We start from the raw sequence: 27302 nt of genomic DNA, 5'->3' as shown, positions 1-27302 counted from the left end.
TATCCGTTATACTCACACCCGTGAAAGTTCAAGGGCTTGAAGCAAACAAGCCGAAGCGAAACAGTCCAAAATTCATCCAAGCAAGGAGAAGCCTGGACTCGTTAGATCGATCGACAGTGGGGATACAAACATTCAACGCAAGTTTGATTTAATGGCAACAACCCTGGCAAACTGAATCATTACCATAGAGGGGACTCCTTGATTTGGAATCGGCTTCCGCCAATTGGGGAACCCTGCAGCAACGGGGGCGTTGATGTTGAAACGATGTAATGTTAATGTTGTTATTATGTAGATCTTTACACCCATCCACAAACATCAAAACATTAAGTCACTTTGTAATGTGTTGTTGTTGATCAGCTTGATTAGTGCAGAATGATCTATTATGTATAATGGATATAGTTGCAAAAAAGGAAAAGAAAGGAAACAGGAAAAAATAACAACAATGCAAGAGAAAAACAAAAATTGCCAACAAGTATACAAAGAAATTGTCTGTATGATTGCTTGTAATTACTTGTACCATTCCTGTCGTCCTTTGCTGTCGTCAAACATAGAATCTTCGAAAGGCACATTACTAAAGTCTAGACCGCTTTGAATCTTTTGAGATGGAGGTGTATCAAGCGCCATGCTATCTGCATTGAACTGCTGACTGGCAAGCAGCGATAGTAGCTCTTCCTCGGTCAATCTACTGATATCCGTGCTTCCCGTTCCTACGTGAAAATCAGATAAGTTTAATGATTTTCACCTTTAACAGAATTGCTTGTCTATTTACCTTGCTGCAGGATCTCTTCAATGGGTGGGTCCCACTGCAAACCTTCCATCCCTGCAGATGATGTTGATGGAGGATCATCAGCTTTCATTTCCGACTGCATAATCTGGTCGAATGGGTTGATCTCTTCCTCATGATCGGGGGTTGCTAGCGCAGATGACGTGTGGGGTGCGTACTTGTGTTTACCAGGTGTGGTCGGGTATCGGTAAGATCGCATGGCTCTGCCAAAATCTTGTTGAGATGGTGATGATGAAAAGTATCCAGTAGGAACAGATGTCGAATACATTTTGGGCGATCCAGCAGTACCTAATCGCGGCGAAGCAGGATTACCATACGGCGCATACCGCCGTGCTTGCTGGGACGAAATAGGTGGAGGAGAACCAATATGCATATTTTCAATAGACCAGTTCAGAGAACTCGTGACAGAACCTGGAGACCCCAAGGGAGGGATAAATCCTTGCGAATCGGGAACCGATGAAGCTCTGCTTCCCGGAGACGATGCGTGAGGCATGCCTGGCTGCGGTATAGGCATGGTACCAGAGAACGATTTAGGCCGGCCGCCGCTCTCTGTACTGGCGGTTTGTTGCTGCGTAGGTGGTGGTTGTCGTGATATACGCCCGCTGCGCGCTGCCTTGATCATATCTCGCTCCTTCTGCAAACGTTCGAGTAGAATTGCCTTCTTGCCTGTAGCAGGTTTACCACGCTGCCTCAACATCTCCTTGAGTTCTGACACTGTGATATCATCAAAATCGACCTTCTCTAACTGATCATCCAATTTTTTTTGTCGTTGCTCCGCGTCAAACGGCAAATATTGATTTGTTCGCTGCACTCTTTGAATTTGGATAGGCATTGTCCGCGATGGAAACGATGGTGGAGGTTTCGTTGGTTGATTCCTTGGTGCTGCAACGGACTTGCCGGAGCTTCCAGAACCAACTGTACTTCCAGCAGGATGACTGAACCGAATAGTTGTCATTGCTTGATTTTGTTCTATAGTAAGTGATGCTGCTCTCCTCCGTTCGGGACCACTCTCCGTATCCGCAGAAGATGAAGAAGAATCTTTCGACCCAGATGTCAAGTTGGACGGCATAGACGTTCCAAACACATTTTCTGGTGCAAACTGATTACTTGAGAGTCCAGAGAAGGATGATGACATGACAGATGTAGTTGCTTGAGGAGGCTGCGGCTTTTGGGCTCGCTGATTGGGCTTTCGTGCATAATTGATTCGGAATCTGGCCTGCAGTTCGTTCAAACGTCGTTGATGGTCTATCTCCGTTGGCATTGATGATGATGACGATGGCGTCGTCCTATTCGATGACGCTTTTCCGGAAATAGGTATTGGGTTAGCGCGGTTAGATTTTGATAAACTGCCACCGCCGTTGTAAGATCTGCGGTTTAGCTCTTTTCTGCTGCTTCCTGCTTTGCCAGCGGCTTTGGCTGAGGATTGCGCGATTGGTGGCGATGCCTGTGGTAATTGCTGGTGGTTCTGTTGCTGATGATGCTGATGCTGTTGTTGCGCCAAAATAGAAGTGGGTGCGATTGAAGATTCTATCGCCTTGCCGTTATCACCTCCGGTCTGGTCCAGCATCACTGACAGATTCGATCGTCCTTGTTCGATGCCTATTCCATCTTGCTGCTCGTGCTCTTGGATCCTCATCTGCATCGCCCTCTGCTGCTCCTGCAGAAGTTGCTGTTGCCGCATAAAGTTTGGATCCGATAATAAAATTGCTTGCTGTTCCGGCTCTCCGAGATTCAGAAACAGATTTTCTTGCTGACCACCGCCGCTGCTCCCGCTGCTGCTACCGCCGTTGCCGACGAACCCATGCTTAAAAGTCTGTTGTTGTTGCTGCTGTTGCTGCTGTTGTTGCTGGTGGTCAACACCGTTTCCAAAGTTTCCTCCAAAGACGGTCCATCCTTGCCAATCTGATGGAGCGCCAAAAGCGTCATTGAAAAAGGAAGAATCCAGAGAGTGAGAGGTGAAACCAGTAGGATCTAGAGCCAAATAATTGGCAAGTTGATCGTCCACAGATTGCTGCCATTCTTGGTGGGAAAACATGGAAGGATCGTAAGATTGGCTGAAAAGTGGTGCCGCGTTATTGTCATTGTCATCTCTCTGCCTAGTATTGTTGTTTGTGCTTCCGTTTATATTGATTGCGCCTGCACGGTTGAGATCGCCATTATAATACATCGTGCTCAAACGTTCATTCACACGAAAAGGAAAAAGAGTTGAATAAAAAGAATCGGTGAATCTGTAGAACCTTTGGCTGTGGAGTGTCGAAAAACGTGGTGAAAAAAGCGTCGGAGATGACCGGTCTCACAAACCGAGACACCATTTTCTCTCTCGACCCCGCATCCAGCGGCAGCTTCTTTGTTGTATGCGGAGTGTTTGTGTAGCATTTGCTAATGTGTTCAGCAGTAACTAAGTGCGTTGCATATAATCGTAAAGTAAGCAGCTACCTCACTTCGCAAGCAGATTTTCTAATTATTTCTTCTACTGATTACTTTGGAAACAAGGAACTTTTTATACGTAGTAGTCGAAGAAGACACACGATTGTTTTCGACACTTCGTACAATAGCTTAATTGGCTGGCAGAGAAAAGCAATCGATTTTATTTCTGCCCTCTGCATGGTAATATGAAATACATGTTCCTTTTATCAAAATGTAGCGCTCATTGTAAATTGTAGTCAAACAATATGGACTACCGAAGCTAACAAATCAAATATACCTTTTCTCGATGCATCCATTATACGGATGGAATCCTGTGCATGAAAATCTCATAAAATTATGCTTTCTATCTCTTATTCTAAGCTAAAGCTTTATTACACGCTATAACTGTCAAAATGTTGTGCGTTCATTCTATGCAAACTCTTTGATTCGCGGCTTCATCGCTATTCTGTTTCACTTCAATCTGTGTAAAAATGTGGCTAGGCTCCTATTACATACCAGATACTGTCTTATTAATATCCATTTACTAGGAGCTATCAAGCTTTATGCATTTTATACCTCTAATACCGTACAGCTGCTCAGGAGCAGGAATGTTGAACGGGATTCTAACTTTCCATCGCGGTTCAAATGCGGCGTTTTAATATCACGTGACATTGAATTTTCAAAATGTCGGGCGCTTCGCACTCAAGTCTCCAGTCTTTCTCTGCAAAAGACCCAAGCTTTCACTTGGAGTCTGCTGACGCTTCTGACTGCACAATGACTACGCTCCAAGTTTACGCGCACAGACTCAGCGATCCCAACTTGAGTACGATCAATATTGATCGCGTTCCTTGACGTTTATGTATGTGCTTACTAACGTTTTCGTTTCAAAGACGTTGGTCTAAAAGTGACGATCGTGAATGAGCTGCGAGATCAAGTCGAAGTGTTCCAGACTCTAGAGTATCCAAGGTTTTTAGAAACTCTTATACCCGTATTCCTTGACATACTGCAGAACGGATCGCCCGTGTTCGTCAGCAATACGCCCGAACAAAAGTTAAGGAACATCATCCTGGAAATCATATATCGGCTTCCGCAGACAGAACCGCTCAAAGAACATGCGGTGGATATTTGTAAAACGCTAATGCACCTTTTACGTGTCGAAAACGAAGAAAACGCCGTCGTCAGTGTCAAAATCATCATCGACCTGCACAGATCGTTCCGTCATGTATTGGAGGATCAAGTTCAGCCGTTCTTGGACATTGTCCAAGAAATCTACCAGAATATGGAGCAGACTGTCAAAGACGCTTTTGATGCAGCCACTACACCCGCACCAGCACCTGTTACGGTAAAAATCAAGAGATTTTGGAACAGAATGGATGTCGATGAATACTCAATTGTCAATTCTTTTAATAGCCGGGACCCAACCTTATGATGGCGACATCACCTCGACCGATGTCTCCAGCAGCAGAGTCTTCCGAAACTCCACAGAAAGTTCTACCAAAAGGCATGTTCAGCTTTAAAGTATTGACTGAATGTCCAATTATTGTCGTACTGTTATTCCAATCACATCGAAGATATGCCGGCGAAAATATTATGAAATTTGTGCCATTAATCTTCCAGGTAAGAGATACTTCAAAATACATATGGCTATAAGAGCTGAAGTAACAAACGAATGTCGTCATTCATATAGACATTAAAGTTGGAGGCAAGACCTCAGCAGGAGGCATCAGCTGCAGCAAAGGCGAGAGGAGAGATCTTTGTGGGAGTGAGTCCCGAGATAAGGAACAAATCTGTATATAATGACTTCCTTGTAGCTCAAGTCAAGGTACAGTTTATTGGAGCTGGAATTCGATGCAGTATTAACATTTACGTGTTCGTAGACCATGTCTTTCTTGGCATATATCCTGCGTAGCTATACACAACTACTACGTCCCTATCAAAATCAGATCCCAGAATTTGTACTGAGGCTGCTACGTGAATGTCCTCCTGAATCGTCTGCGACGAGAAAGGAATTACTAGTTGCTACACGCCACATCCTTTCTACAGATTTCCGATCTTCATTTGTACCAAAAATCGACCTTTTGCTCAACGAGAAAGTGCTGATTGGCACTGGTGTCACTGCGCACGAAACGCTTCGGTGAGTTCTCCAGTGATAGTTATAGACAATGCTTGCATGAGACTAAACTTCGTTGCTTAGGCCATTGGCATACAGTATGCTTGCGGATCTGGTTCACCACATTCGATCTGAGCTTAGCCCTGCACAGCTTTTGAGAACTGTCTATATTTACTCTCGCAATCTCCACGACGCAACGTTGGCTCCCAGCATTCAGACAATGTGCGGCAAATTACTCCTCAATCTGATTGATTGTATTATAAAGATCCCCAACAAAGAAGAAGGTAAGTTTTACTGCGCTTTTCCAGTATACAATGTAAAACTTAACGGAAGTAAATTAGGCCGAGAGCTCTTGATGAGGATTGTGGATGCTTTTGCTAGCAAATTTGCTTCGTTGAATATCCAATTCCCCCAATATCTGCGACAGTATCTTAAGAAAAAGGTGAGCTCGGACACTGCGAAATCTGAGTCGGCCATGGAGATCGATACCGAAGTGCAAGAGGATTTCGACTTTGATCGAGCGCGTTCGATACATACAGCAACGTACATTCCAGATTCTACGCATGACGGTATTAAAGAAGGCCGCTTTTTGTTCCGAAACCTTGCTGTCGGCTTGAAACCACTATTCATTGGACTTCGACACTGCAATCCTCCTCCACCTGCTGGATCAGAAAGCAACCCTCAGTTATACGCTCAATTTGCCAGACGGTTTTCTCAGGACGACATTGAAATTCTCTTGCGCCTTTTCAGAGAGGGATTGATGTGCTTTGAATACTACAACGTCGACAACTATGGTTTAGACGGATCACCACCGAATTTCAATCCTCCAGAAAACGAAGACAACGATTCTGGTATGGGAGCCAATGAGCTGGCTCAAAAGCTGAGCTCTCAAGCAACCAGCGAAAAGGATATTCTGGATATGTTTTCTATCGTTTTTACGTTGGTCGATCCCGCTGTTTTCCAAGAAGTATTTGCGTCGCAGATTGAATATTTCTTTGAACGCATACTCGTCAATCCTATGCTGGTCCACATTGCACAATACTTCCTCGTAACAGAAGTGACATCCTTTGGATTTGCAGGAATCCTCATTCGATTTTTGGTCGACAGAATCGAACGTCTCGGTGAAGAGGACTTACACTACTCGGCCGTCATGTTGCATCTTTTCCGTCTTGTATTCATGGCTATTAACCTATTCCCGGAAACCAACGAGGTCGTTCTGCAGCCATATCTAGCAAACTTGGTCATGTCATGCTTCAAGCTCGCTGCAAAGGCGAAGGAACCAGCCAACTATTTCCTGCTGCTGAGGGCATTGTTTAAGAGCATCGGTGGTGGTCGATTTGAGCTATTGTACAAAGAAGTTGCACCGTTGCTGCAGATACTCCTGGAAAATCTCAATTCGCTGTTGACGATTGCGCATAAACCGGAAATGACGAACCTCTTTGTCGAACTCTGTTTGGCAGTACCGGTGCGGCTTTCAGCCCTGCTACCTTACTTGCCATATCTTATGCGACCATTGGCAATAGCGCTGCAGTCTGATCAAGACTTGGTGTCACAGGGCCTACGTACTATGGAATTATGTAATGACAATCTGAATCCTGAATTTTTGGATCATGTCATGGCACCAGTCATGAAGGAACTTATGGATGCTTTGTGGAGCCACTTGAAACCTTTGCCTTACAATCAGCAGCACAGCCACGCGGCTATGCGCATTCTCGGAAAGCTTGGTGGACGCAATCGTCGTATGCTCAAGAGCCCACCCAAGCTGGAATATAAGCAAAACACTGAAAATGGCGTGTCCGTCGAAGTTGTTTTTGATGCAAACACGACACCTCACACATTGCCTCTCGACAAATGTCTAGCACTTGCAGTCAAAACACTTAACCGGGATGATGTCAGCCTATTTTACAAAAAGTATGCTTACGAGTTCCTCAAGTCCAATGTTGCACTGATGCTGCAGCTTGATGAAGGTCCAGAGCATCTCGCACAATCACTGTACCAGCGTGTAAAGGAGCATTTGATCGATACGGCTGAAGATTCCAACGCAGCAAACAATGAAGATCAACCAATGGAGGACGCAAATGGAGAGGAGAAAAAGGGCACTGAAGGCGACAGTACTATTGTAGGCCAAGCCCTTCAAAAGGATGGAATGAAACCGAAGCGCTTGCCCGGCAATGGTTACTCGAGATTCCTTGGCAAACGATTGGCCCAAGAAGAAGCCTTGCGTACAATTTTGGTTGCGATTTTGAAAGCTTCAACAATTCCTGCACTTGCCGACGAAGCTTGGGAATTTTTCCAAAACATCTGTCGCCATTTGACATTGCTGCATATCGGTGAAGCGATCGACGCCAAGGAAAGTGGCAAGAAGCCATTGTCAGACATGATGGACGAACGCCTGGCTGTACAAAACCTGAATACTATGGTTTTGGTTGATGCTATCGTCGAGGTCATCTCTTCAGAAGAATCAAAACTGCGAAAGAGGGCCGAGCAAGCCTTGCATCTTTGCTTCGACACCGCTGTCACAGTCCTTGGAGGAAAGGAGCTGGTATCACGCATTCCAATCTTCCGTATGTTTGCATCCCATTTTTGCTCTAGCTGCTACAAGCAAGAATGGTTCAAGAAACGCGGCGGTTGCCTCGGTATTTCCGTATTGAGTGCTCAGCTGGATATGGGCACTCGTTGGATGCGTGAGCATGAGCTTGACTTTATCCGTGCGCTTTTGTTTGTGCTTAAAGACGCATCTCCCGAAATGGCCAATGTTAATGTTAGCGAGGCAACACAGACCATTTCTCACGTGCTCAAGGTCTGCAATCGTCCTGACGATGACGAAAGCCAGGATGCTCAGCAAAAGTTCCAGCATTTGATTACGATGCTCTTGACCGAGCTTTCCAATTCCAACAGCGCAGTCCGTGAAACGATCCAATCATCCTTCCAGCTACTAGCCGATCTCACAGGAAACGAAGTTACCGAATTGCTAGCGCCAGTCCGAGAAAGACTAGTTGGACCTATTTTTGCAAAACCACTGCGTGCTTTACCATTTGCTATGCAGATCGGTTACATTGATGCCATCACTTACTGTTTGACTCTGCGCCCGCCGTTCTTGGAATTTAACGATGAATTGATTCGTTTGCTGCACGAAGCGCTCGCTCTAGCAGACGCAGAGGATCAGGCACTGGTTAACCGTAGCTCACAATACAAGAATGCTACGTCTCTCATGAACCTGAGAATTGTATGCATAAAATTGCTCTCGGCAGCCATGGCATGCTCCGACTTTTCAAGCCAGCGTCAGAACACGACCCGTGCACGTATCATCCAAGTTTTCTTCAAGTCATTGTACTCCAAGTCGCCCGAAGTCGTGGAGGCAGCTCATAAGGGTCTGAAGCAAGTGCTAGCACAGCAACACAAATTGCCAAAGGAACTTCTTCAGCAAGGTTTACGGCCTATTCTGACCACACTGTCGAACCATAAGACCCTTAGTGTACCTGGTCTGGAAGGACTGGCAAGACTTTTGGAACTCTTGACCAACTACTTTAAGGTTGAAATCGGCAAGAAGCTTTTGGATCATTTGAAGCAATGGGCGGAGCCCGCAGTACTGCAGGAAGCTGCCGGCAAACCATTGCATGAGAACCACGAAGTCAAAATCATTGTGGCGATCTTGAACATATTCCATCTTCTCCCTGCAGCTGCGCATATCTTTTTAAATGACTTGATCACTGTTGTCTTGGACATGGAAAAGGATCTGCGTCGAACTGTTTCGAGTCCATTCCGGCCGAACTTGCTTAAATATCTCAACCGCTATCCAGCCGAAACGGTCGCATACTTTTATGAGCGGCTATCCGAGCCTCAAGTTAGTCGGTTGTTTGTTGATCTTTTGAGTACACCGAATGCATCCCAGCTTCGTGATGAGGTTCGCAAGAATGCAGCCGACCTGGTTAGCAAGACTTTCAAGGTGGAGGGCAATCCAACGATGCACTATCGCGGTCTGTTAATAGTACGACAAATGGCCATCTACGATCCAGAATGGTTAGCAACGCAGCAGGAGATATTGGACAGTTTGCTCGCTATGTGGCGATCACCGACACGTGTTGAGAGTTTGAAGCGTGACGATCAAGAGGGTGTACAGGCAACACGCGAGATGCAGTATATGGCTCACATTTTCATCGCGTACCTACGGGCTCGTCCTGACAACGTCGATCTTATCTTTGATTTAACTGCACTGTTTGCTCAGGAGACCGTGATGGATCTTTCTTTCCTGCGCGCCTTCTTCCTGAAGGATGTTGCTCAAGAGTATCCTGCAGCTCGCAAGCGTCGAATCCTCGAGAAATTTTTGCAAATGTTTTCAGATACATCCATTTCGACATATATGAAGATGATGACGATCCGAAACGTCGTAAACCCAGCAATGCTTCATGCATTTGCCAGCAAGAATGGCGGATACGCAGAGATTTTCGATGCCAAAATGATGGAGCAACTCCAAACAAAAATTTGGAACCAGTTGACATTGGAAGGCTTGGAAGATAATCTCTATGCCAAGGATTCGCTCCTCATTGAGCTTTTGCAACTTACTGCCATGATTGTGCAGTACGCACCGCACTTGCTGGAGAACTTGCGAAAGGAAGTTATCAAGTTTGGCTGGAGCTATATCCGCTTGGAGGATGCCACAAGCAAGCAGTCAGCTTATGTGCTCATTGCTCGTTTCATTTCTGCGTACGATACACCTAGCAAAATCGCCATTCAAATCTATCAAGCTCTCCTGCGAGCTCATCTTTCCGAAGCAAGAATTCTTGTGAAGCAGGGCTTGGATATTCTGGCACCTGTTTTGCCAAAGCGTGTCCCATTGCAAGCGAACGAGCGAGTACCGACATGGGTGCGCTTGACACGCAAAGTGGTTGTAGAAGATACACACAGTATCTCTCAGATGGTGAACGTGTATCAACTGCTTGTGCGACATCCTGATTTGTTTTACGAGTACCGAGAACATTTCTTGCCTCAAATCGTAAACACGCTGCCCAAGCTCGGCTTACTCCAGAATGCTACTCCAGAACACAAGCTGTTGACAGTCGAACTTGCTGAGCTTATCCTCAAATGGGAGCGACTACGTCTCGGCCAGACTGCACCAGATCAAGAAACTGAACCATCTTCTCCCAAGCGCAAAGCAGAGCAAGTACCCGAGCCAACCCGCAAAAAGCTTCGTTCGGATGGACCGGTCTCAGAGACGACAAAGCCGGCAGAAGAGAAACCCACAAAGGAGTACACACCCAGCCTGACTTTGCGAGAAAACCTCATCGGCTATCTAGTCCGTTTGGCTTGCAGCGTTTACAATCCGCAGGATATGATTCAGCGTCGATTGGTACAACGTATTCTGGAGGATTTGAAGCAGTTCTTGAGCGAATCCATGTGGAGTGATGTCCACGTCAAGTTCTCGCACCTCGAACGAACGCTGACTGTCAAGGAAATGACCGAACTTTTGATCCCGAGTGTGTGTAGCGCGCTAGAGGTCCTGAATATCGACATGGCAAAGAAGCCAACAGAGTGGTTCATCGTCAATATGAATCAGCTTTATCGATTGCTGGAAACTAGCATCAAGTCGGATTTGGTTCGCATTCAAAATACCTTGTATCCTGTGCTTGTGCGGATATTCGAAGCGATCCACAGCACTGTGCCGACAGAGAACTCGGAGCAGGAGATTCAGAACCAGGATGTAGCAGCTTTTATTACGCTCGTCAACTCTACGATCAACGATGGCATGGCTAGCATGAGCAACAACGCCATGTATGCAGTGCTTAAATTGCTTCAAGCAGCTAGCAGCAGCCGTCCAGAACATTTGGATCAATTTATTCCTGGTATCTGCAAAATCTTTAACAAGCTCACCAAGGAACATACCATGCCACCTGGTCACAATGGCTCCGCTGCTGTAGACTCTACTGGTAACTTGCTCGTGTTGGTGCTCTTGTTGCTGAACAAGCGCATATCCCACCTTGGAGACCAACGGAAATGGCTGCTTATGTACTCGATTCAGTTGATGGAAAAGTCACCGGATGTGCACCTACTGCGTACAATGCTGGATATGATGACTGAATGGACTCTGGAGAAACCAAACGAATTGTTCCCGACTATCAAGGAGAAAGCAGGCATGTTGGTCAAGATGATGACTGTGGAGAACCGCAACGATACCAAATTGACTGAAGATTATCTGGAGCTGGTGCTTAAAATCTACAGCAATCCGGCCTTTGCACGCTCCGAGTTGACTGTACGTTTGGAAAATGCATTTTTGCTCGGAACCAAGAGCGAAAATCCACAGATCCGAACACAGTTTATGCGTGTATTTGATCGTAGCATTGGACGTACTCTGTATGCGCGCATGAATTACATCCTCGGTATCCAAAATTGGGAATTCTTATCTCAAACATTCTGGCTCCATCAAGCCTTGGATATCCTTCTCGGTGTTGTCAAGGTCGATTCTCGCGTCTCTACGCCGCAAACTCTCCGAGTCAAGTCCATTAAATCCGTCGGTGCACTTGTGGAGGAGCCATCCACATTGGATGTGCCTGCAGAAATGAAAGATTTGATTACCAAACACCAAGCGTTTTTGAAAGATCTCCAAAAATACGATACAAACAACGTCATTTCATCTATTCGCCAGTTGCAGTACCTTTACGACGATTTGACATTCCACACCTGGGTCGAACTGTTCCCGATATGCTGGTCGAACTTGAGCGGTACAGAAAGACACGATTTAGCCAAGGTCTTGATTACTTTGCTGGCAAAGGATTACCATAGCAAGCAGCAGGAACGTCGGCCAAATGTTATCCAAGCGATCCTCGCGGGTATTGCCAAGACGCCTACCACGATTAGATTCCCTCCATACTTGATAAAGTATCTCGGCAAGACATTCAATGCATGGCACACAGCTATTGAAATTCTGTATCAAGCAGGTCAGCCTGGCATGATCCTGGACACTTCCAAGGATGAGCAGACGAATCGTGAACGAACGTTGGATGCACTCGCGGAACTTTACACAGAACTGAATGAAGAAGATATGTTTGACGGTTTGTGGCGACGAAGATGCACTTACAGCGAAACCAACGTAGCTGTTTCTTGCGAGCAAAGTGGAATGTGGATGCAGGCGCAAAACATGTACGAAAACGCGCAGATCAAGGCACGCAGCGGTGTACTGCCTTTCACCGAATCAGAGTACTTGCTCTGGGAGGATCACTGGATCCTGAGCACTCAGAAACTGCAACAATGGGAAATTCTCACTGACCTTGCAAAGCATGAAAACAACACTGAGCTGCTTTTGGAATGTGCATGGCGACTATCTGACTGGACAGCCGAGCGTGAACTTTTGGAGCAATCCGTGCAGCACGTCGTTGATATTCCTACACCTCGCCACAAAGTTTTCGAAGCATTCCTGGCTCTTATCAAATCGCAGACAAGCGAGGAACGATTGACGGAATTCACTCGTATTTGCGAGGAAGGTGTTCAGCTTTCGCTGCGCAAGTGGCATTCTTTGCCTCACATTGTCACGCAAAGTCACGTACCATTGCTTCAAAATTTCCAACAATTTTTGGAATTGCAAGAAGCCAGCCAAATCTTTAGCAGTTTGATGGGTACAACAGCTCAAAACTTGGACCAACGATCGACCGAACTGCGAAGCATTTTAGGAACCTGGCGTGAGCGACTTCCAAACATGTGGGACGATATAAACGTATGGAGCGATCTGGTTGCATGGCGACAGCACATATTCAGCTGTATCAACCGCACGTATTTGCCATTGATTCCATTGTTGCAACCTCAGCCCGGAAACGCCGGCACCGGCAACTCCTATGCTTACCGTGGCTACCACGAGACTGCCTGGATCATCAATCGTTTCGCTCACGTTGCTCGCAAACATCAGCTATATGATGTCTGTATCAACTACCTCACCAAGATCTACACGCTTCCCAACATCGAAATCCAAGAAGCGTTCTTGAAACTGCGTGAACAAGCCAAGTGCTATTTCCAGAATCAAAACGAGCTCACTGCTGGCTTGGATGTCATTAATAACACCAATCTGATGTATTTCACTCACCAACAAAAGGCCGAATTCTTTACACTCAAGGGCATGTTCTTGGCCAAGCTGCATCACAACAATGAAGCCAACGAAGCATTTGTCAATGCAGTGCAGATCGACCTGTCTCTGCCGCGTGCGTGGGCCGAGTGGGGAAAGTACAACGACCGTCGTTTCAAGGAGAATCCACGCGAGCTGAGCTGGGCTAACCATGCAGTCAGCTGCTATCTGCAAGCCGCTGGTATCTACAAGAATGCAAAGGCACGCAAATATCTGCTGCGTGTGTTGTGGTTACTGAGCCTGGACGATCAAAACGAGACGATATCGCTTGCTTTTGATGGTTACAAGGGAGAATGGCCCACGTGGTACTGGATCACATTTGTTCCCCAGCTGCTGACAGCTCTGCAGCATCGAGAGTCTCGGCATGCTCGAGCCATCTTGATCCGTATCGCAAAGTCATACCCGCAAGCTCTTCACTTCCACCTGCGAACGGCTAAAGAAGACTTGGCCAAACGGCAAACAGCAATGCAAAGCGAACAAAGTGAGACCGGTGCGGATGGTAGCAGCAACAGGAATGCACAAGCTCAAAACGGTAACAGCAAGGAGGAGCCAGGAACACCTTCTGCTACCGTTGCCGATGCAAAGACGATGGCTGCTCTCAAGACAGCTGCAGAGCAAGTTCCGGATCCAATTGGTACCAAGCTGGAGACACCAGCGGAAGAAGGCAACGAAAAAGCGGAGAATATGGATGTCGATGGAGCGAACAAGGAAGGAAAAGATGCCGATGACGAAAATAAGAAAGAAGAGGAGCCTGCTATCAAGCAGGAGAATGATGATAGCAATGCGATGGAAAAGACCGATGCTGAATCCGGCGAGACATCAACGTGGACTACGACCGAAAATCCGGCAGAGATAGTTGCAGCGGGAGGAAGGGCCACCAGAGAAAACACCCAGCCTTCAGCAGCACCGGCAGCCGCCGTCGCCGCTGCCACTGCAACAACGGCAAGCACTGCACATCCTTTGGATGAGATTATGCAAATGCTGAAGACCGGATATCCCCTTTTGGCACTTTCGATGGAGACGATGGTGGATCAAATCCAGTACAAGTTCAAGCCGAAGGCTGATGAAGACATGTATCGACTTGTATTTACATTGCACGCAGAAGCATCACAGGTAAGCTATTCTTCTTCTATCTTCATTTCTGGTATTTGAATACTGACATGATGTATTGTAGCATCTGTTGCAGAGAATTGCCAATCCAAACGATAACGGTCAGCTCACTCAGGGCATGATCAGTAATATCGTTCGTCTAGCGGATAATCTATACGGTCATATGAAGACGGCATTCTACAATGATTTCGTCAAGCCGAAGCTAACATTGGAAGAGTATGTGACAAAACTGCGTCTCTGGCGCGACAAATTCGAAGCTATGCTGGATGCCCGTCCAAGAAAGCAAAAATTGGAGACATTCTCGTACTATCTCGCAGAATTCCATCACTCCCGCTTCGATGATGTTGAGATACCCGGTCAATACCTACTGGTAAGCTAATCAACGGCGCAAAACTAAAAGGGAGAGTTGTTTGTATTCATTTGTAAATTTAGCTCAAGGATAATGCGAACGACTTTTTGCGTATCGATCGATTCCTGCCAGAAGTTGAGCTCGTTCGTGGTGCTGGTATCTGCCACAGACGAATCACGATCCGCGGTCACGACGGCAGCCTTCATCCGTTCCTTGTGCAGAATCCAGCTACACGCTCGCTGAGGCGCGAAGAGCGACTTATGCAACTATTCAGATTACTGAATGGCGTTCTTGAACGACGAAAGGAGAGCCGGATGCGTAGCTTGGCGTTCCACTTGCCTGTCATTGTTCCGATGGCACCCAGCGTGCGTATTGTGCAGGATGACCCATCCTACTGCACCCTGTATGAAATCTACGAGGATCACTGCGACGAAGTGCTTATGCACAAGGATGATCCATTGACATTCTATCAGGAGAAACTCAAGACCAACTTTAAGCCGGCTGCAGACAAGGATGTTATCACGCAACGGACTGAGCTGCTTAACTTGAGAATGGAGATTAACGATGAAATAAGCAAGAGCATGGTTCCGTCCGATCTTCTCAGCAAGGTAATTTATTACTGTTGCAGTAATATTTAGCGTGTGTGCCGAGTGCTAACTCGTACATGCCTTTAGTACATACTTCGAACCATGGGGTCATACACCGATTACTACATGCTGCGCAAGCAATTCATTTCTCAATACGCCACAGCAACATTCTTGGCATATATATTCAGTGCTGGGTTGCGTTCACCTACAAAGATTGCTATCTCTCGAAGTGCCGGTGAAGTATGGATGCCAGAATTCTTGCCCAGTAAGTTCTTCACTGTGAAACAAATGAAAAAGATTGAACACGTTTTATTTATGAATCCACGTGGTGTAGCTTTCAACCAGACAAACGGTATATTCGCAAACATGGACCCTGTTCCGTTCCGTCTCACACCCAATATCCAAAACTTTATGACTCCTGTGGGCATCGAAGGTCCATTTGTCAGCTGCCTTGTTGCAGCAGCTCGCTCTTTGACTGAGCCAGAGTTGGAGCTCGACCAATATCTGGGACCGTTTATCAGGGACGAAGTTGTATACTGGCAAACTGCAAACAACCGTTCTTCATCCGATGCACAATTCCGAGAACGTATCCAGAGCAACGTTGCCCAAATTGTGGCTAAAGCGCAGTTCTTGTCATGCAAGACTGACCGCGAGAAAGCACTGAATGCCAACAAACCAACGAACCAAAACGTCATTGATCTGATATCACAAGCAAGCAACCCACAAAAGATGGCTCAAGTTGAATGTACATGGATGCCGTGGCTGTAAGAAAGGTTTCCAAAGATAGTTACATTTATTTACAATTCATCGTTTGTTTTTTCTGCAATCGAGTATAAACCATTTTTATATACATATTTCTTTTTTTATGCAACTACGTTATCTTCCAATTGATTGACTTCTCTTGCATGCTGCAGCTCTTGAGTATCAAGATTGCGGTCTGCTGAGACCTTGCGAGGTTCGCCAGTGATGATACCCTTGGCGATGTTCCAGATTTGCACTGGGGTGGGAGTATCCTTTTTGGAGTAATGCACTGTCTCGGCTTCGACAAAGATGAGGGACACACGAGGGTCATTTGGTCCACCGTCATGCACACCATCCTTCAAGTCACCAAACCATGGCTAAAAACACCCCTCACTGTTAAGACCATTAAAACTATCTTAGCAGTTGCGGTCTGCATACATACCTTGATAGTTGGCTTGTAAAGTTGTTTGATTTTTTCACGATCATTAACGACCTTGGCTTTTCCAGAAACGCTGATCCACTCTGAAGTGGATTCTTTGCAAAAGGCGAGGTTTACGTTTGGATCCGCTTCGAGTTCCTCAAACTTGTGGCTCGCATTATTGGCAAAGAACCAGAGATCGGCGGGTGTGTGCTCGTCCGGCTACATAAAGGAGTTATATTTACATGGTTTGAAAGATGTTTCTAGTATTATACTTGCATGGTGAGGTGCCATGCAGCGGCTGACAAGTCGTCCAGTTTTCGGACAGCGGGTCGTCATCATGCAGCAGCGGATACCCTCAATCAAGTGGTAGAGGTCCTCGATCTTCTTGTCGCAGCTGGTCTGTGTATCCTGATTCTTTTGCTCCACTCGGCGATGTTCCATATTCTCCATGTTGATGTTGGTGCGTAAAAGATTCGCGTGGGTAGAAAAAGTACAAGCAGTGAAGCAAGCATAAATATCCTAAAACTCGCATGAAATTTGCCTCAAATTAGCCCAAACAGTAAACCCTTGCAATCTTGCGTTTGTTGACGTATTATGTGCATCGAACGAAATCAAACCTATAGCAGAAGGCTTGGCATGAAACTATGACATTCTTTCATTTGCATAGGACGTCTATTAGTCCATCCACTCGTTTGATTAAATTGGTCTTGTCAACCTTGGTGTATTTTTGTATGTATCGCGACCGACGTATACAAATAAACCAGAAGGTACGGAAACGTTAGTATCTATGATTCCAAAAGTTCTAGTCCATACATGGTAACATGCTCATACTGTAATTACACGATCTTGGCACGTTTAGGCTTTAAAATTAAATTAAATGAACAGATTCTACAAGGATCTGATGTAATGCTATCATAAATAAGGATACTCGGGATAACAGCATACAGGCATTGCGAACTTGCAAGTATACTCGCCAATAATGGATTCGTTTGCGGCTTCCTTAATTTCTACAACAGTACGTACTATGGAATCGCGAGAAGTTTATGACGTGCACTCAAGAAAATGGCCTTGCAAATTATGCGAGGCACCACGTTGAATATTCCACATCAACTTGAGCATAACTAATATAACATGATTCTCCAGACTAAAAGGCAGACAAGGAAGGGGCAAAGGACCATCTGAAATGCATCTTTACTGTATGCCTCGTAAACACAAAAGCTAGGAGTAAATTGAAGCTTTGATCCCTGCATCGGTTATTCCTAAATCAAGTGAGCAAAAGCAAAGGGCTGCTGCTTTCAAAAGTAAATTATTTCTTTTACTGCCTCACTTTGATGATTGATACTGGCATGTAGGCCTTCCATTTCTACGTTTGTCTGCGTACCGATCGACCCATTAATGATAAACATCTAAAGCGTTGCGCGGGGGAAATGATAAAGGATGTACATATTCGCGGAAAAAGGTTCAGATACATACGTGAAAGCTGTAAAGTTTAAACTCACACAGAGGTCGCACGCATTTTGGTATATACGTGCTGGTCGATCCCCTCTCTAGCTTGTTTTATGCACCACAGTCTAAACACCAGAATTGGTGTTGCAATCAGCAGCAACAAAAAATTAATGACTCGGGGCGGAATATGCCTTCTGCTTTACCATTCACGTGGCGCAAACAAAAAGTCTAAGCCCAAGTAGTGCAAATACCGCCATCGCAGCAGCAGCAGCAGCGCGGGCAAAAAACCGCAGCGACGACGACGAGCGGCGGCGCCATAGGATCATCGAAAAGAAAAATATGCTTTATACTCCCTACTAAGACTTTTGTAGCAAAACAGAGTGCGGAGCGGACGTGACTCTTAGCCATATCCGGTAATCACAAATCACTGCTGGCTGATCTGGATGGACCCAACAATGGGACCACAAAAAAAAAGGAAATTAGGGGGGGTCGGACGAGGGGAGAGAGACAGATAGAGATACAGACAGGACAGCACCAAGTGGGTCGACGACAGGTCATCAAAGCAAGATCCGGGGGCCACCACCATTTCTTCTTCTTTTTTTATCTCTCTCTCTTTCTCTCTCTTCATCTGCTTGCTGCTACTTTTCCTTCTTCCGTACATTCCCTTATCCCCTACCTCATAACCCTATAGCCATGTCTCAACGCTCTGCTATGCGCTCAATACGACGAGGACCTACCATGCGTGGCGGCGTGCGAGGGTACCGCCCTCCGCGACGGTCGAATACGCGTGACAGCAGCGACGACGACGAAGAGTTCTTAGCACTGAACCGCAGCGAGACGCGGGAGCAGGAGCAGGAGCAGGAGCAAAACGATCTCGAGATGCAGCAGATTGATCTCAACCGACAAAGTCTCGGAGAGCGGCCGAAATACCACCACGGAGACGAAACATTTGGCGATGTTATTAGCCATCCTTTCCAGCAATACCAGGCACACAAGCAGCGCCGCTCACTGTATCAGCAGAAAGTCGAGGCTTGGGATGAAGAAGAGAAAATGGGTGTCCCTCACAGGTAAAGGGATCAATCAAGACCATGCGCCGCTTGCGTTATATTTTTATTAATTAACCGGCGCACTCCCCAGCATGCCACCCGCCGACGACGATCAAGAAAGCTATGTACTCGGTAAGTTAATTACTTTGCCCGAAGAAAGAGATCAATATTGCTAACAACAACAATCGCACACCCGCAGTGGTCCACTTTCGACAGCTGAGAGGCAACCAAAGTTTCGTGCTGGATCATCAAACAGCAGAAGAATTCGCAAAAAAGGTGTGTGACACAAACGCATTCCCCCCGAATTATCTGCTTAATTTCTTTTTTTTCTCTCGTCGTCCCGCTTTTTAGATCAAACTGACACCGCAGGAACGGATTCAGTTCAATGGCGTTCACGACACCGACGGTCTGACAGCCTTCTTGTACAAGACAAAGCGCGAATTTTCCATCAAAATCCATCATCACAAATCCGATATCCTCCGGCACTCTTCTGACGCGCATCACCATCACCATCACCATCACCACGACCCGCACCTCGAACACAACCCTGACAACCACACCATAGAGTTCAACGAGAATGTATACGTCGAATTCAAACCTCGCTCGCAGGTCCATCTCGAACATCACCTGCCCCCCGAAGCAACCCGCAGACCATTCTTCCAGTAAGTCCCTTGCTTGTCTTAAACCGGAAGGTGGCACACACCGTATCTAAAAATTGATCATCATCACCCTACCAGGCATCCAGAGCCTGATTTAAGTGCCGATATTGGCCAAGAAAAAGCGGCCTCCTGGCTAGAACTGTTTTACGATCTATTTTACGTCGCGACCCTCACCGAGTTTACGCACAGCCATGTTATCAAGGACTGGGCGTCTCTGGGCACGTATGCTTCGTGGTTCGTTATTACGTGGTGGGCATGGTGTGCGAGCTCATTGTAAGTTAATATTCAGCGCAGCGCACATATACAAGACAATAAAAACTCACTTTATTATTCTTATATAGGTACACTGCCCGATTTGACACGTACGTTCTACCATTCGCTGGAAAAATGATCTTCGGTTACTCAACCATTTCTCTATTTGCAGGGACGACGTCGTACACCACATTTGGAAACTGATCGAAATGTGCGGTGTCAGTAAGTGTAACCCCAACCCTGCCCTTGCTGGGTCTCGTGTGGAACATTACTGATAATGGCGATTATCACACAGTTGCTATGGCAGGCACAACCGACCATTTCTTGAACTCACCTGCGTATGTACTTGGATACATTGCATTGAAGGCTGTGCTGGCGATTGAATATGGCATCGGTTAGTTGACGGTGGAAATAGAACAACAAACTTTAGCCAGTTTCTAACAACTTGTTTCAGTCCTGATTGTTGCATTGATGGCACGCTCCAAATCACGCATCGCCTTGTCCTTTTACGTCGGTGCAAACCTGGTTTCGATGGCGCTGTGGGGTGCATCCCTGGCCATCATTGATCAAGAAACGCACCGCATTCTGTGGTACCTCGGTATCTTGGCTGAAGTGCTCGTCAATGTCATCAGTCGTGGCGACAAGGCGCTTTCCTGGGCAGCCAGTAACCTCGCCGAACGTCTGGGTCTTTTGACGCTGATCGTTCTTGGCGAGAACCTGATCGGTCTCATCAACCTGGTGGCACTGTCAGGAACGCAGATCTTGATCATGTAAGTTCTAACTAATAGCGTTGTACTTTTGATCCTATTATCTAATAATATCAAAAACGACACAGGTTGCCGAACTTTATGGCCGTGGTTATTATTTTTGGATTCTTTTTCATGTACTTTGAAGATTTCAACAAAGAGGTCAGTTAAAGACGATTGGTAGCATAAGGACGAATGAGTGACTAAGACATTTAACAGGTCTTTCTTCACAACAAACATCATCAAATTTGGACATATCTGCATTTCCCCCTCCATCTTTGCCAAGTTGCGTTTGGTATTGCACTTATTGATACGTAAGTCACTTTTCTTGTCGTCAGTTTTTGCTCCAAAAGACTAACGGTTATCTCCCCCCTCTCCAACTGCAGCCTAAAAGTTTACAAACAACAAATGGAAGAGAACGGAACGATTCCATATACCAGCACCGAAAGTGCGTCCGCTGAAGGGTCGCATGAAAGCGGTGGCACCGCAGCCGCATCCGGTGAAGCATCGCACGAAACCGGTAGCGGCAGCTCAGCAGAGTCGACTGGATCTTCATCGTCATCTGAATCAGCAGCAGCAGCTCACAAACTCGCTAAACGCGCCATCGAATCTGTATATCCAACTCCCAAAGACGACTACAACCCAATGATGGCTCTGCAAACAACAGCGCGGCAAGGACACACACCGTTCAGATCGTATGCGAGCAGCGGCGGATATCTTACATACTGCCAGTATGCACTCAGCAGCTTTGCTCTGGGAGCTATGCACCAGTTGCTTGGCACGAGCAGCAGCAGTGAACATTATTTAGATAGCAGCACCGGAGGAAATAGCAGCGGCCACCATCTTGTTCGGCGGGCTGCGTCGGCAGAGGAAGACATGAGCCTGACAGACGCAGAAAAAGTGTTTGTCTACAAGACCTTTTTAATCTGTGGTGGTCTGATTCTTGTACTCAACTCGCTCATCAAACTGCTCAACACCAAGATTACCGGTTCGTACATCGCAGCAACTGCTCGTTTTTGATCTTTTTCTAACGTTTGCGATCATTTAGATATCTATGGCAAGATTATTATCGGTTCGCGTATCCTCAACGCCGTCGTGCTGTGGTCCATGTGTGCATTGCCATTCGCAAGTTTGGATGCCATTGTTTTGCTTTCTGTCATGATGGGATCTCTTATATTACAAGGTACAATGTGAATGGTTTTGGTTTGCATTGTAACTCTAACAACCTTATTTTCGTGTTGCAGGTGCCGTCGATCTTTTGGATTAGAAGCTCCTCCACCCAACCCCCATACTTGTTTCCTACATGTTTTATACTACTACTCTATTGAAAGAGAGATAAAAACACATTAAACTGTGGACCGGCTATATCCGGAAAGTAATCCTCTGTATCAGTAGCGATTGAGAGGTTCAGCAGACAAAGTCCGTTCGTTCATTCATTCACATGTCGTGGTCGTCTCCACGTTCCCACCTGGGCCAGCGGAGTCGATTTCTTGGTAATAGCCTTTGACAAAGCCGAAATTCCCTTACTCTTCCTTTTTTCTTTTGTTCTACTACTAGAAACAATATTATTATTAAAGCCATGGTCAAAGTCTGTGTGTGCGGTGCTGCTGGTGGTATCGGCCAGCCTCTCTCGCTGCTTCTGAAGCAATCCGAGCTTATCACGCATTTGTCGCTTTACGATATCGTCAACACCCCAGGCGTCGCTGCTGACTTGAGGTAAATATTGCATAAAAGCTACCAGGCGAGCGGGTCGCGCGGGCGGGCGAGTATCATTGACACTTTTGCTGTTATCAATAGCCATATCAATACAAAATCCAAGGTCACTGGCCACGTTGGACCCGCACAGCTCGAGGAAGCTATCAAGGACTCTGCAGTTGGTCAATACACGCATAGGAACTGTGGGTCGAGGTTTTTTTTCTACTAACGCATGTTCCACAGTCGTTATTCCTGCCGGCGTGCCGCGCAAACCGGGCATGACTCGCGACGACCTGTTCAAGATCAATGCAGGCATTGTGCGCGATCTGGCGACCGCTGCCGCCAAATTCGCACCCAAAGCGTTCATGTGCATTATTTCAAACCCTGTCAACTCTACGGTGCCTATCGTCGCCGAGGTGTTCAAAAAGTTCAATGTATATGATCCCAGAAGGTATATTTCATGTGCATATGATACACGTGATTGTTGTTGCAGACTCAACTTTCCCCCCAATAGAATCTTTGGCGTCACCACACTCGATATTGTCCGTGCATCCACGTTCGTCTCTGAATTGATCGGCGCCGAACCAAGCCAGCTTCGCGTGCCCGTTGTTGGTGGACACAGCGGTGTGACCATTCTTCCATTGCTTTCTCAAGTTCCCGGTACAGGAAAACTGTCCCAGGACCAGATCGAAAAGGTCACCCACCGTATCCAGTTTGGCGGCGACGAGGTTGTCAAGGCAAAGGACGGCGCTGGCAGCGCTACCCTTTCCATGGCCTACGCAGGCGCTCGCTTTGCTATTAACGTCATCGACGCTGCCCTCCACAAGAACAAGGAGATCGTTGAATGTACATACGTCCACCTCGATGCTGACAAGGCTGCCGCTCAAGCCGTCAAGTCCGTCGTAGGCAACGTCGATTATTTCTCGGTGCCTGTCAAACTCGGTCCCAATGGCGTCGAAAAGTTTTTGCCTATCGGTAAACTCTCTGCATTCGAAGAAAAGCTTTTCAAGGCTGCATCCTCAGAGCTCAAGGGCAACATTGCCAAGGGCGTCTCCTTTGTTGCAGAATCCAAGCTGTAATCTCTTTTGTACAATAACCATTCATTTTTTTACAATACCATCATCGTTGCTAAGGACGCACGTGCTACCTTTTTTAGAAAGAATGTTTTTTATTTTTTATCTTTTTCTTTACTATGCTTTGTTGGATCCATTTGCAACTGCTGTCCTTCCATTTACCATTCCATCACTTAATAAGCTGCCGGTCGATGAGTTGAGGGACAGGTTATTTGTGGCATTAGTTAGGGATTGTATTGAGTTTGGACTACTTCGCAGTCCGTAAAGGTATCCACTAAATACAGCGCTAAGTAACTCGTCATACCTAAACCGATATATTTTTTTTACTTACAGGTATTTTTGATCGTCAATTCGATCGTCAAAGAACATTTGTCGCATTTTGAAGAATGTGGTGCATGTCAGTAAACTATCACTACCGGCCTGATGTTGTGGTCCGATCCTTGCAACCTGCAATGTTATGAGTGTGTCAGCATGCATATATAACTCTCTGTCTGCTTCTCTATGTCCGTTTCCACAGCGATAAATACCTGTAAATCATCTGCAATATCTTGTAAACCTCCTTTAAGGTTTTTACAACTCCTCATTAAATATTTTATGTCGTATATGCACGGAAAATAAAGTCGAAGGAGGTCAAAAAAATCACTTTCATCGGCGGGCATGGGTGAACATGTAAGGATCTTGAGGAGGTAGCCAAAGTCGTAACCGCTAGGGATGATGCATAAGAAAAGGTAGCGCATGTAGTACATTCCAGCAGTTCATACCTGTGGAATGAAATCCATTTCACATCATCCAGCAATACGAATCCAGAGCTGATCAACAGCTCGCCAAAGTGTTCCACATCGATGCCGTACTCTTCGTGCTTTTTGAAATCGATTCCAGAGTTCGTCAACAAATCAATAGAGTCCTGCGCGTACATATCGTCCCTAGATACAATGGGGTGTGAGGTATATCACCACATTTGAACAAATTGAAAAGCGGCCAAAACGTACGCCAAGTTGAACTTGAAGTTGAACTGCCAGGTGCATACATTTCGCGGCAGATTGCCGTGTTCGTCAGCAAAGGTCACGCCGAGCTGTATAATCTTTAACAAGTCCACGTTGCATCGCAGCGTTTGATAGTGATAATCAGACGACGTTCGAAACTGGCCAATCGGTCGCGCTACAACGCCCGGAAATTCTGTGTCCTGTACATTACAGTGCAGAGAAAAAGACATTCATTACTCTACTTGTCTTCAAAGTAACCTATGCAGTGTCTTTTGCGTACCATGGCGAGGTATGGGTATTCTTCTACGAGGTCGCGGAGGTATGCCATTTCCTCCTCGAGGTTGTCTGCCCATACTTCTTTGATGTATTTTAAATCTCTGGCATGCATCGACGAGAGAGTGTGTGTTTGTGCAGAAAGAGCGGTTGTGCAGTGTAACGAATCCTATAGCAAAAGGGAGACTCTGGTTGTGGGCAATCGTCACGGATCCAGCATGCTTTCAGTGCCCGACAAAGCGCCCTATTTGGTCGCTCGTGCAACCTTCTCCAAAGCGCATGCATTGGGCAGCCAAAAATCGCAAAAAAGATAAAAACCAAGAAATCAGAGGATATATAGAAAAATCAAAGGAAAGAGAGGAAAGATATAGATCGTCGATATACTTGGCAGGCGGGTTGTTCGATAATATCACGGGGACGTTAGGAGAGTATAAATGCTTCGCCTTTAAGATCTACATCGTTGTTGTTGTTGTTGTTGTTGTAATTAGCTACGTTTGAGCAGCGTCAAAACCGTTGCTGCTTCAACAGCATCTGGTAAGGGGAATGAGGTATCATCCAGTCCGAATTTTTCAATGAGTTGTTCCTGCGCAGCTGATAAAGGTGGTGGCGATGAACTGGGCGAAGATTCAACGGGGCTGTACGATCCAGAAATGGAGGAGGAGAAACTGTGCGGTTCAATAGCGGCAAACTCACTGGTATCACGATCGTGCAAGCTTAAGCTTTGAGTTGCCGTCTCCATATCATCATCTGTCGTCATTTTGGTGGATGATTTCCGGTTGCTGCTCCTTGATACTCGCCGCCCTGCTCTTTGCCCACCACCGCTGGATACCCTTTTTCTTCCTTTTTTCTCTGTCTTTACTGTTCTTTCCCTGCTGCCACCGCCGCTGTTGCTGGAATATTCAAAAGCATTACCGTTGTTACCATTGAGAATTTTTCCGTGTTTCCACTTTACGCCGCACGCGTTGCATAGGGTGCCTGCACCCTGAGGACCTCGTCGCCACATGGGTGTACTTTTTGACCCACAGTACAAACATTTCCGAACATTGCTGCCACTGCTGCTACTACAATTTGTTGCTACTCCTGCGCTCGCTGTCGCACCACCAGTGCCGCGAGTCGAAGAAGAGCTGGGTCCGCACAAACCAGCTGCTGCTGCTGCTGCCGCCGCCGATGATCGGGTAGACGAGCTTTCAGCAGATAAACCATTCGCGGGTTCTTTTGTTTCCAGCGTTTCAGCAAGAACGCAGTGTAAGAATCAGATCATCGAGTAATACCTTCATCCAGGACCATCTCGCGGTCATCGTTGTTTTCACATGAATGGCCACCACTGTTATCGTGAAGGTGGTGATGGGTATGACTAGAGACACTGACCGTAGTTGCTGTTGTCGTTTGGGTATCCGATAACTGATTAATATTGCTGTTGCTGCTGGTGCTGGTATGCATGATATCCAAGAATCTCTGATCTGCCATTTGTTCTGAATGGCGCCTCATCTTTATAATATTTGTATACATCGCTTGTCATTTAGTAAACGAGCAAAGAAGAGCCCTGGGAAGGTTTGGGGGCGATGTTTACCAGTTGCATCATCTTGCGGCACGTAGTCTCAAATCCAGATACAGTCTGCTTGATGGATAGGAACAAGCCGCGGGAGGCGCCGGTTATCCTCATACTTACAATATCGTGAGACTCAAACAATGAACGCCGAAGTACTGCCTCGGTCGACCGCCGACGCATGTATTTCTGAGGCTCGTCAGGATCATCTTCTGAGGACATTTCGCTTCTTGTTGCGTGGAAGGAAAATATAATCTGGATAATTGATGGTTGTGTTATCTCCCAAGTAACGGAGAACATGAGAGGGAGAGAGAAAGAAAGAATGAATCGAGTTGGTTTACCTCAAACGGCGATGCTTCATTAACGGCTTCAACAACTGCGTCGTGAGGGAAAATGTAATATGCAAGATCAGGATCAGGGACAGAAGCATCAACAGCCGATGGATTCAGACAGAATATCACATCGTGGCGAAGCACCCGTTCGCGCCTCCTCTTCTTGGGCGGCAAGTCTGCAGTTGCTGCTGCTAGATACATAAAGCTCTCTGGAGTAGTAGCTATCGCTGCAGTCTTGCTAGTACTATCATCTTCCTGCTGCTGTCCAGGAGAAGCTGTTTCTGAAACTTGATAAAACGCAGCATTGCAGAAATCCAGCGAGGCCACGCCGAGAAAACGGATTTCCAGTCTATTGCTGGCACTACTCTGAGTCGTCGGGAATGCGTAGTGTTGAAACACCTCGGGAACCGTGTGCCTGCAAGCAAGTTCCTCAGCTTACGCATAGATCCTCCCAGCGATTCGATATGATTTACCCATGCCGGACACTGGCAGCTGCTGAATTCTCACTGTTGGCCCTCGACCTTCTGGTGGACGTCATTGAAACGAAAGCTACAGTGCCGATCTAGGTACAAGGGCGGGGCGGCTATTGGCAGATTACGGATAAGTATGCTATGCGATGCCACACAGTTAGATACA

The 27302-nt window shown here is 46.4% G+C and overlaps 7 protein-coding genes across 7 annotated transcripts; 3 read left to right on the top strand and 4 right to left on the bottom strand.

The window, feature by feature from the left end:
- Positions 1–507: 507 nt before the first annotated feature.
- VTP01DRAFT_8377 (uncharacterized protein) lies at positions 508–2951 on the bottom strand (the record flags this gene model as incomplete). The annotated part of the gene is made up of 2 exons (XM_069387491.1): positions 508–707; positions 770–2951. 2 exons carry the CDS (start codon positions 2949–2951, stop codon positions 508–510), a joined length of 2382 nt encoding a protein of 793 aa, XP_069241255.1.
- Positions 2952–3874: 923 nt separating this feature from the next.
- Positions 3875–16221, top strand: VTP01DRAFT_8376 (uncharacterized protein; the record flags this gene model as incomplete). The annotated part of the gene is made up of 11 exons (XM_069387490.1): positions 3875–4013; positions 4081–4532; positions 4601–4807; positions 4878–5012; positions 5068–5324; positions 5385–5584; positions 5642–14520; positions 14582–14887; positions 14950–15474; positions 15541–15718; positions 15788–16221. 11 exons carry the CDS (start codon positions 3875–3877, stop codon positions 16219–16221), a joined length of 11712 nt encoding a protein of 3903 aa, XP_069241254.1.
- Positions 16222–16316: 95 nt separating this feature from the next.
- Positions 16317–17065, bottom strand: VTP01DRAFT_8375 (uncharacterized protein; the record flags this gene model as incomplete). The annotated part of the gene is made up of 3 exons (XM_069387489.1): positions 16317–16571; positions 16637–16834; positions 16892–17065. The coding sequence occupies 3 exons, from the start codon at positions 17063–17065 to the stop codon at positions 16317–16319; spliced, it is 627 nt and encodes a 208-aa protein (XP_069241253.1).
- A 1689-nt stretch (positions 17066–18754) lies between these two features.
- VTP01DRAFT_8374 (uncharacterized protein) lies at positions 18755–22031 on the top strand (the record flags this gene model as incomplete). Its single annotated transcript, XM_069387488.1, has 14 exons — positions 18755–19128; positions 19199–19239; positions 19307–19383; positions 19459–19769; positions 19845–20039; positions 20108–20128; positions 20191–20240; positions 20314–20412; positions 20473–20788; positions 20854–20926; positions 20984–21078; positions 21151–21752; positions 21813–21947; positions 22009–22031. The coding sequence occupies 14 exons, from the start codon at positions 18755–18757 to the stop codon at positions 22029–22031; spliced, it is 2412 nt and encodes an 803-aa protein (XP_069241252.1).
- A 312-nt stretch (positions 22032–22343) lies between these two features.
- On the top strand, positions 22344–23538 carry VTP01DRAFT_8373 (uncharacterized protein; the record flags this gene model as incomplete). Its single annotated transcript, XM_069387487.1, has 4 exons — positions 22344–22480; positions 22562–22641; positions 22703–22910; positions 22974–23538. The coding sequence occupies 4 exons, from the start codon at positions 22344–22346 to the stop codon at positions 23536–23538; spliced, it is 990 nt and encodes a 329-aa protein (XP_069241251.1).
- A 111-nt stretch (positions 23539–23649) lies between these two features.
- Positions 23650–24903, bottom strand: VTP01DRAFT_8372 (uncharacterized protein; the record flags this gene model as incomplete). The annotated part of the gene is made up of 6 exons (XM_069387486.1): positions 23650–23806; positions 23864–23979; positions 24060–24237; positions 24294–24455; positions 24522–24715; positions 24796–24903. 6 exons carry the CDS (start codon positions 24901–24903, stop codon positions 23650–23652), a joined length of 915 nt encoding a protein of 304 aa, XP_069241250.1.
- Positions 24904–25272: 369 nt separating this feature from the next.
- VTP01DRAFT_8371 (uncharacterized protein) lies at positions 25273–27204 on the bottom strand (the record flags this gene model as incomplete). Its single annotated transcript, XM_069387485.1, has 5 exons — positions 25273–26000; positions 26060–26276; positions 26359–26589; positions 26676–27081; positions 27140–27204. The coding sequence occupies 5 exons, from the start codon at positions 27202–27204 to the stop codon at positions 25273–25275; spliced, it is 1647 nt and encodes a 548-aa protein (XP_069241249.1).
- Positions 27205–27302: the final 98 nt, after the last annotated feature.

The sequence above is a fragment of the Rhizomucor pusillus genome, assembly GCF_041956525.1.
Source record: "Rhizomucor pusillus strain CBS 183.67 unplaced genomic scaffold VTP01scaffold_5, whole genome shotgun sequence".
Classification (NCBI taxonomy): Eukaryota; Fungi; Mucoromycota; class Mucoromycetes; order Mucorales; family Lichtheimiaceae; genus Rhizomucor; species Rhizomucor pusillus.
This window is presented reverse-complemented; position numbering and strand designations above follow the sequence as displayed.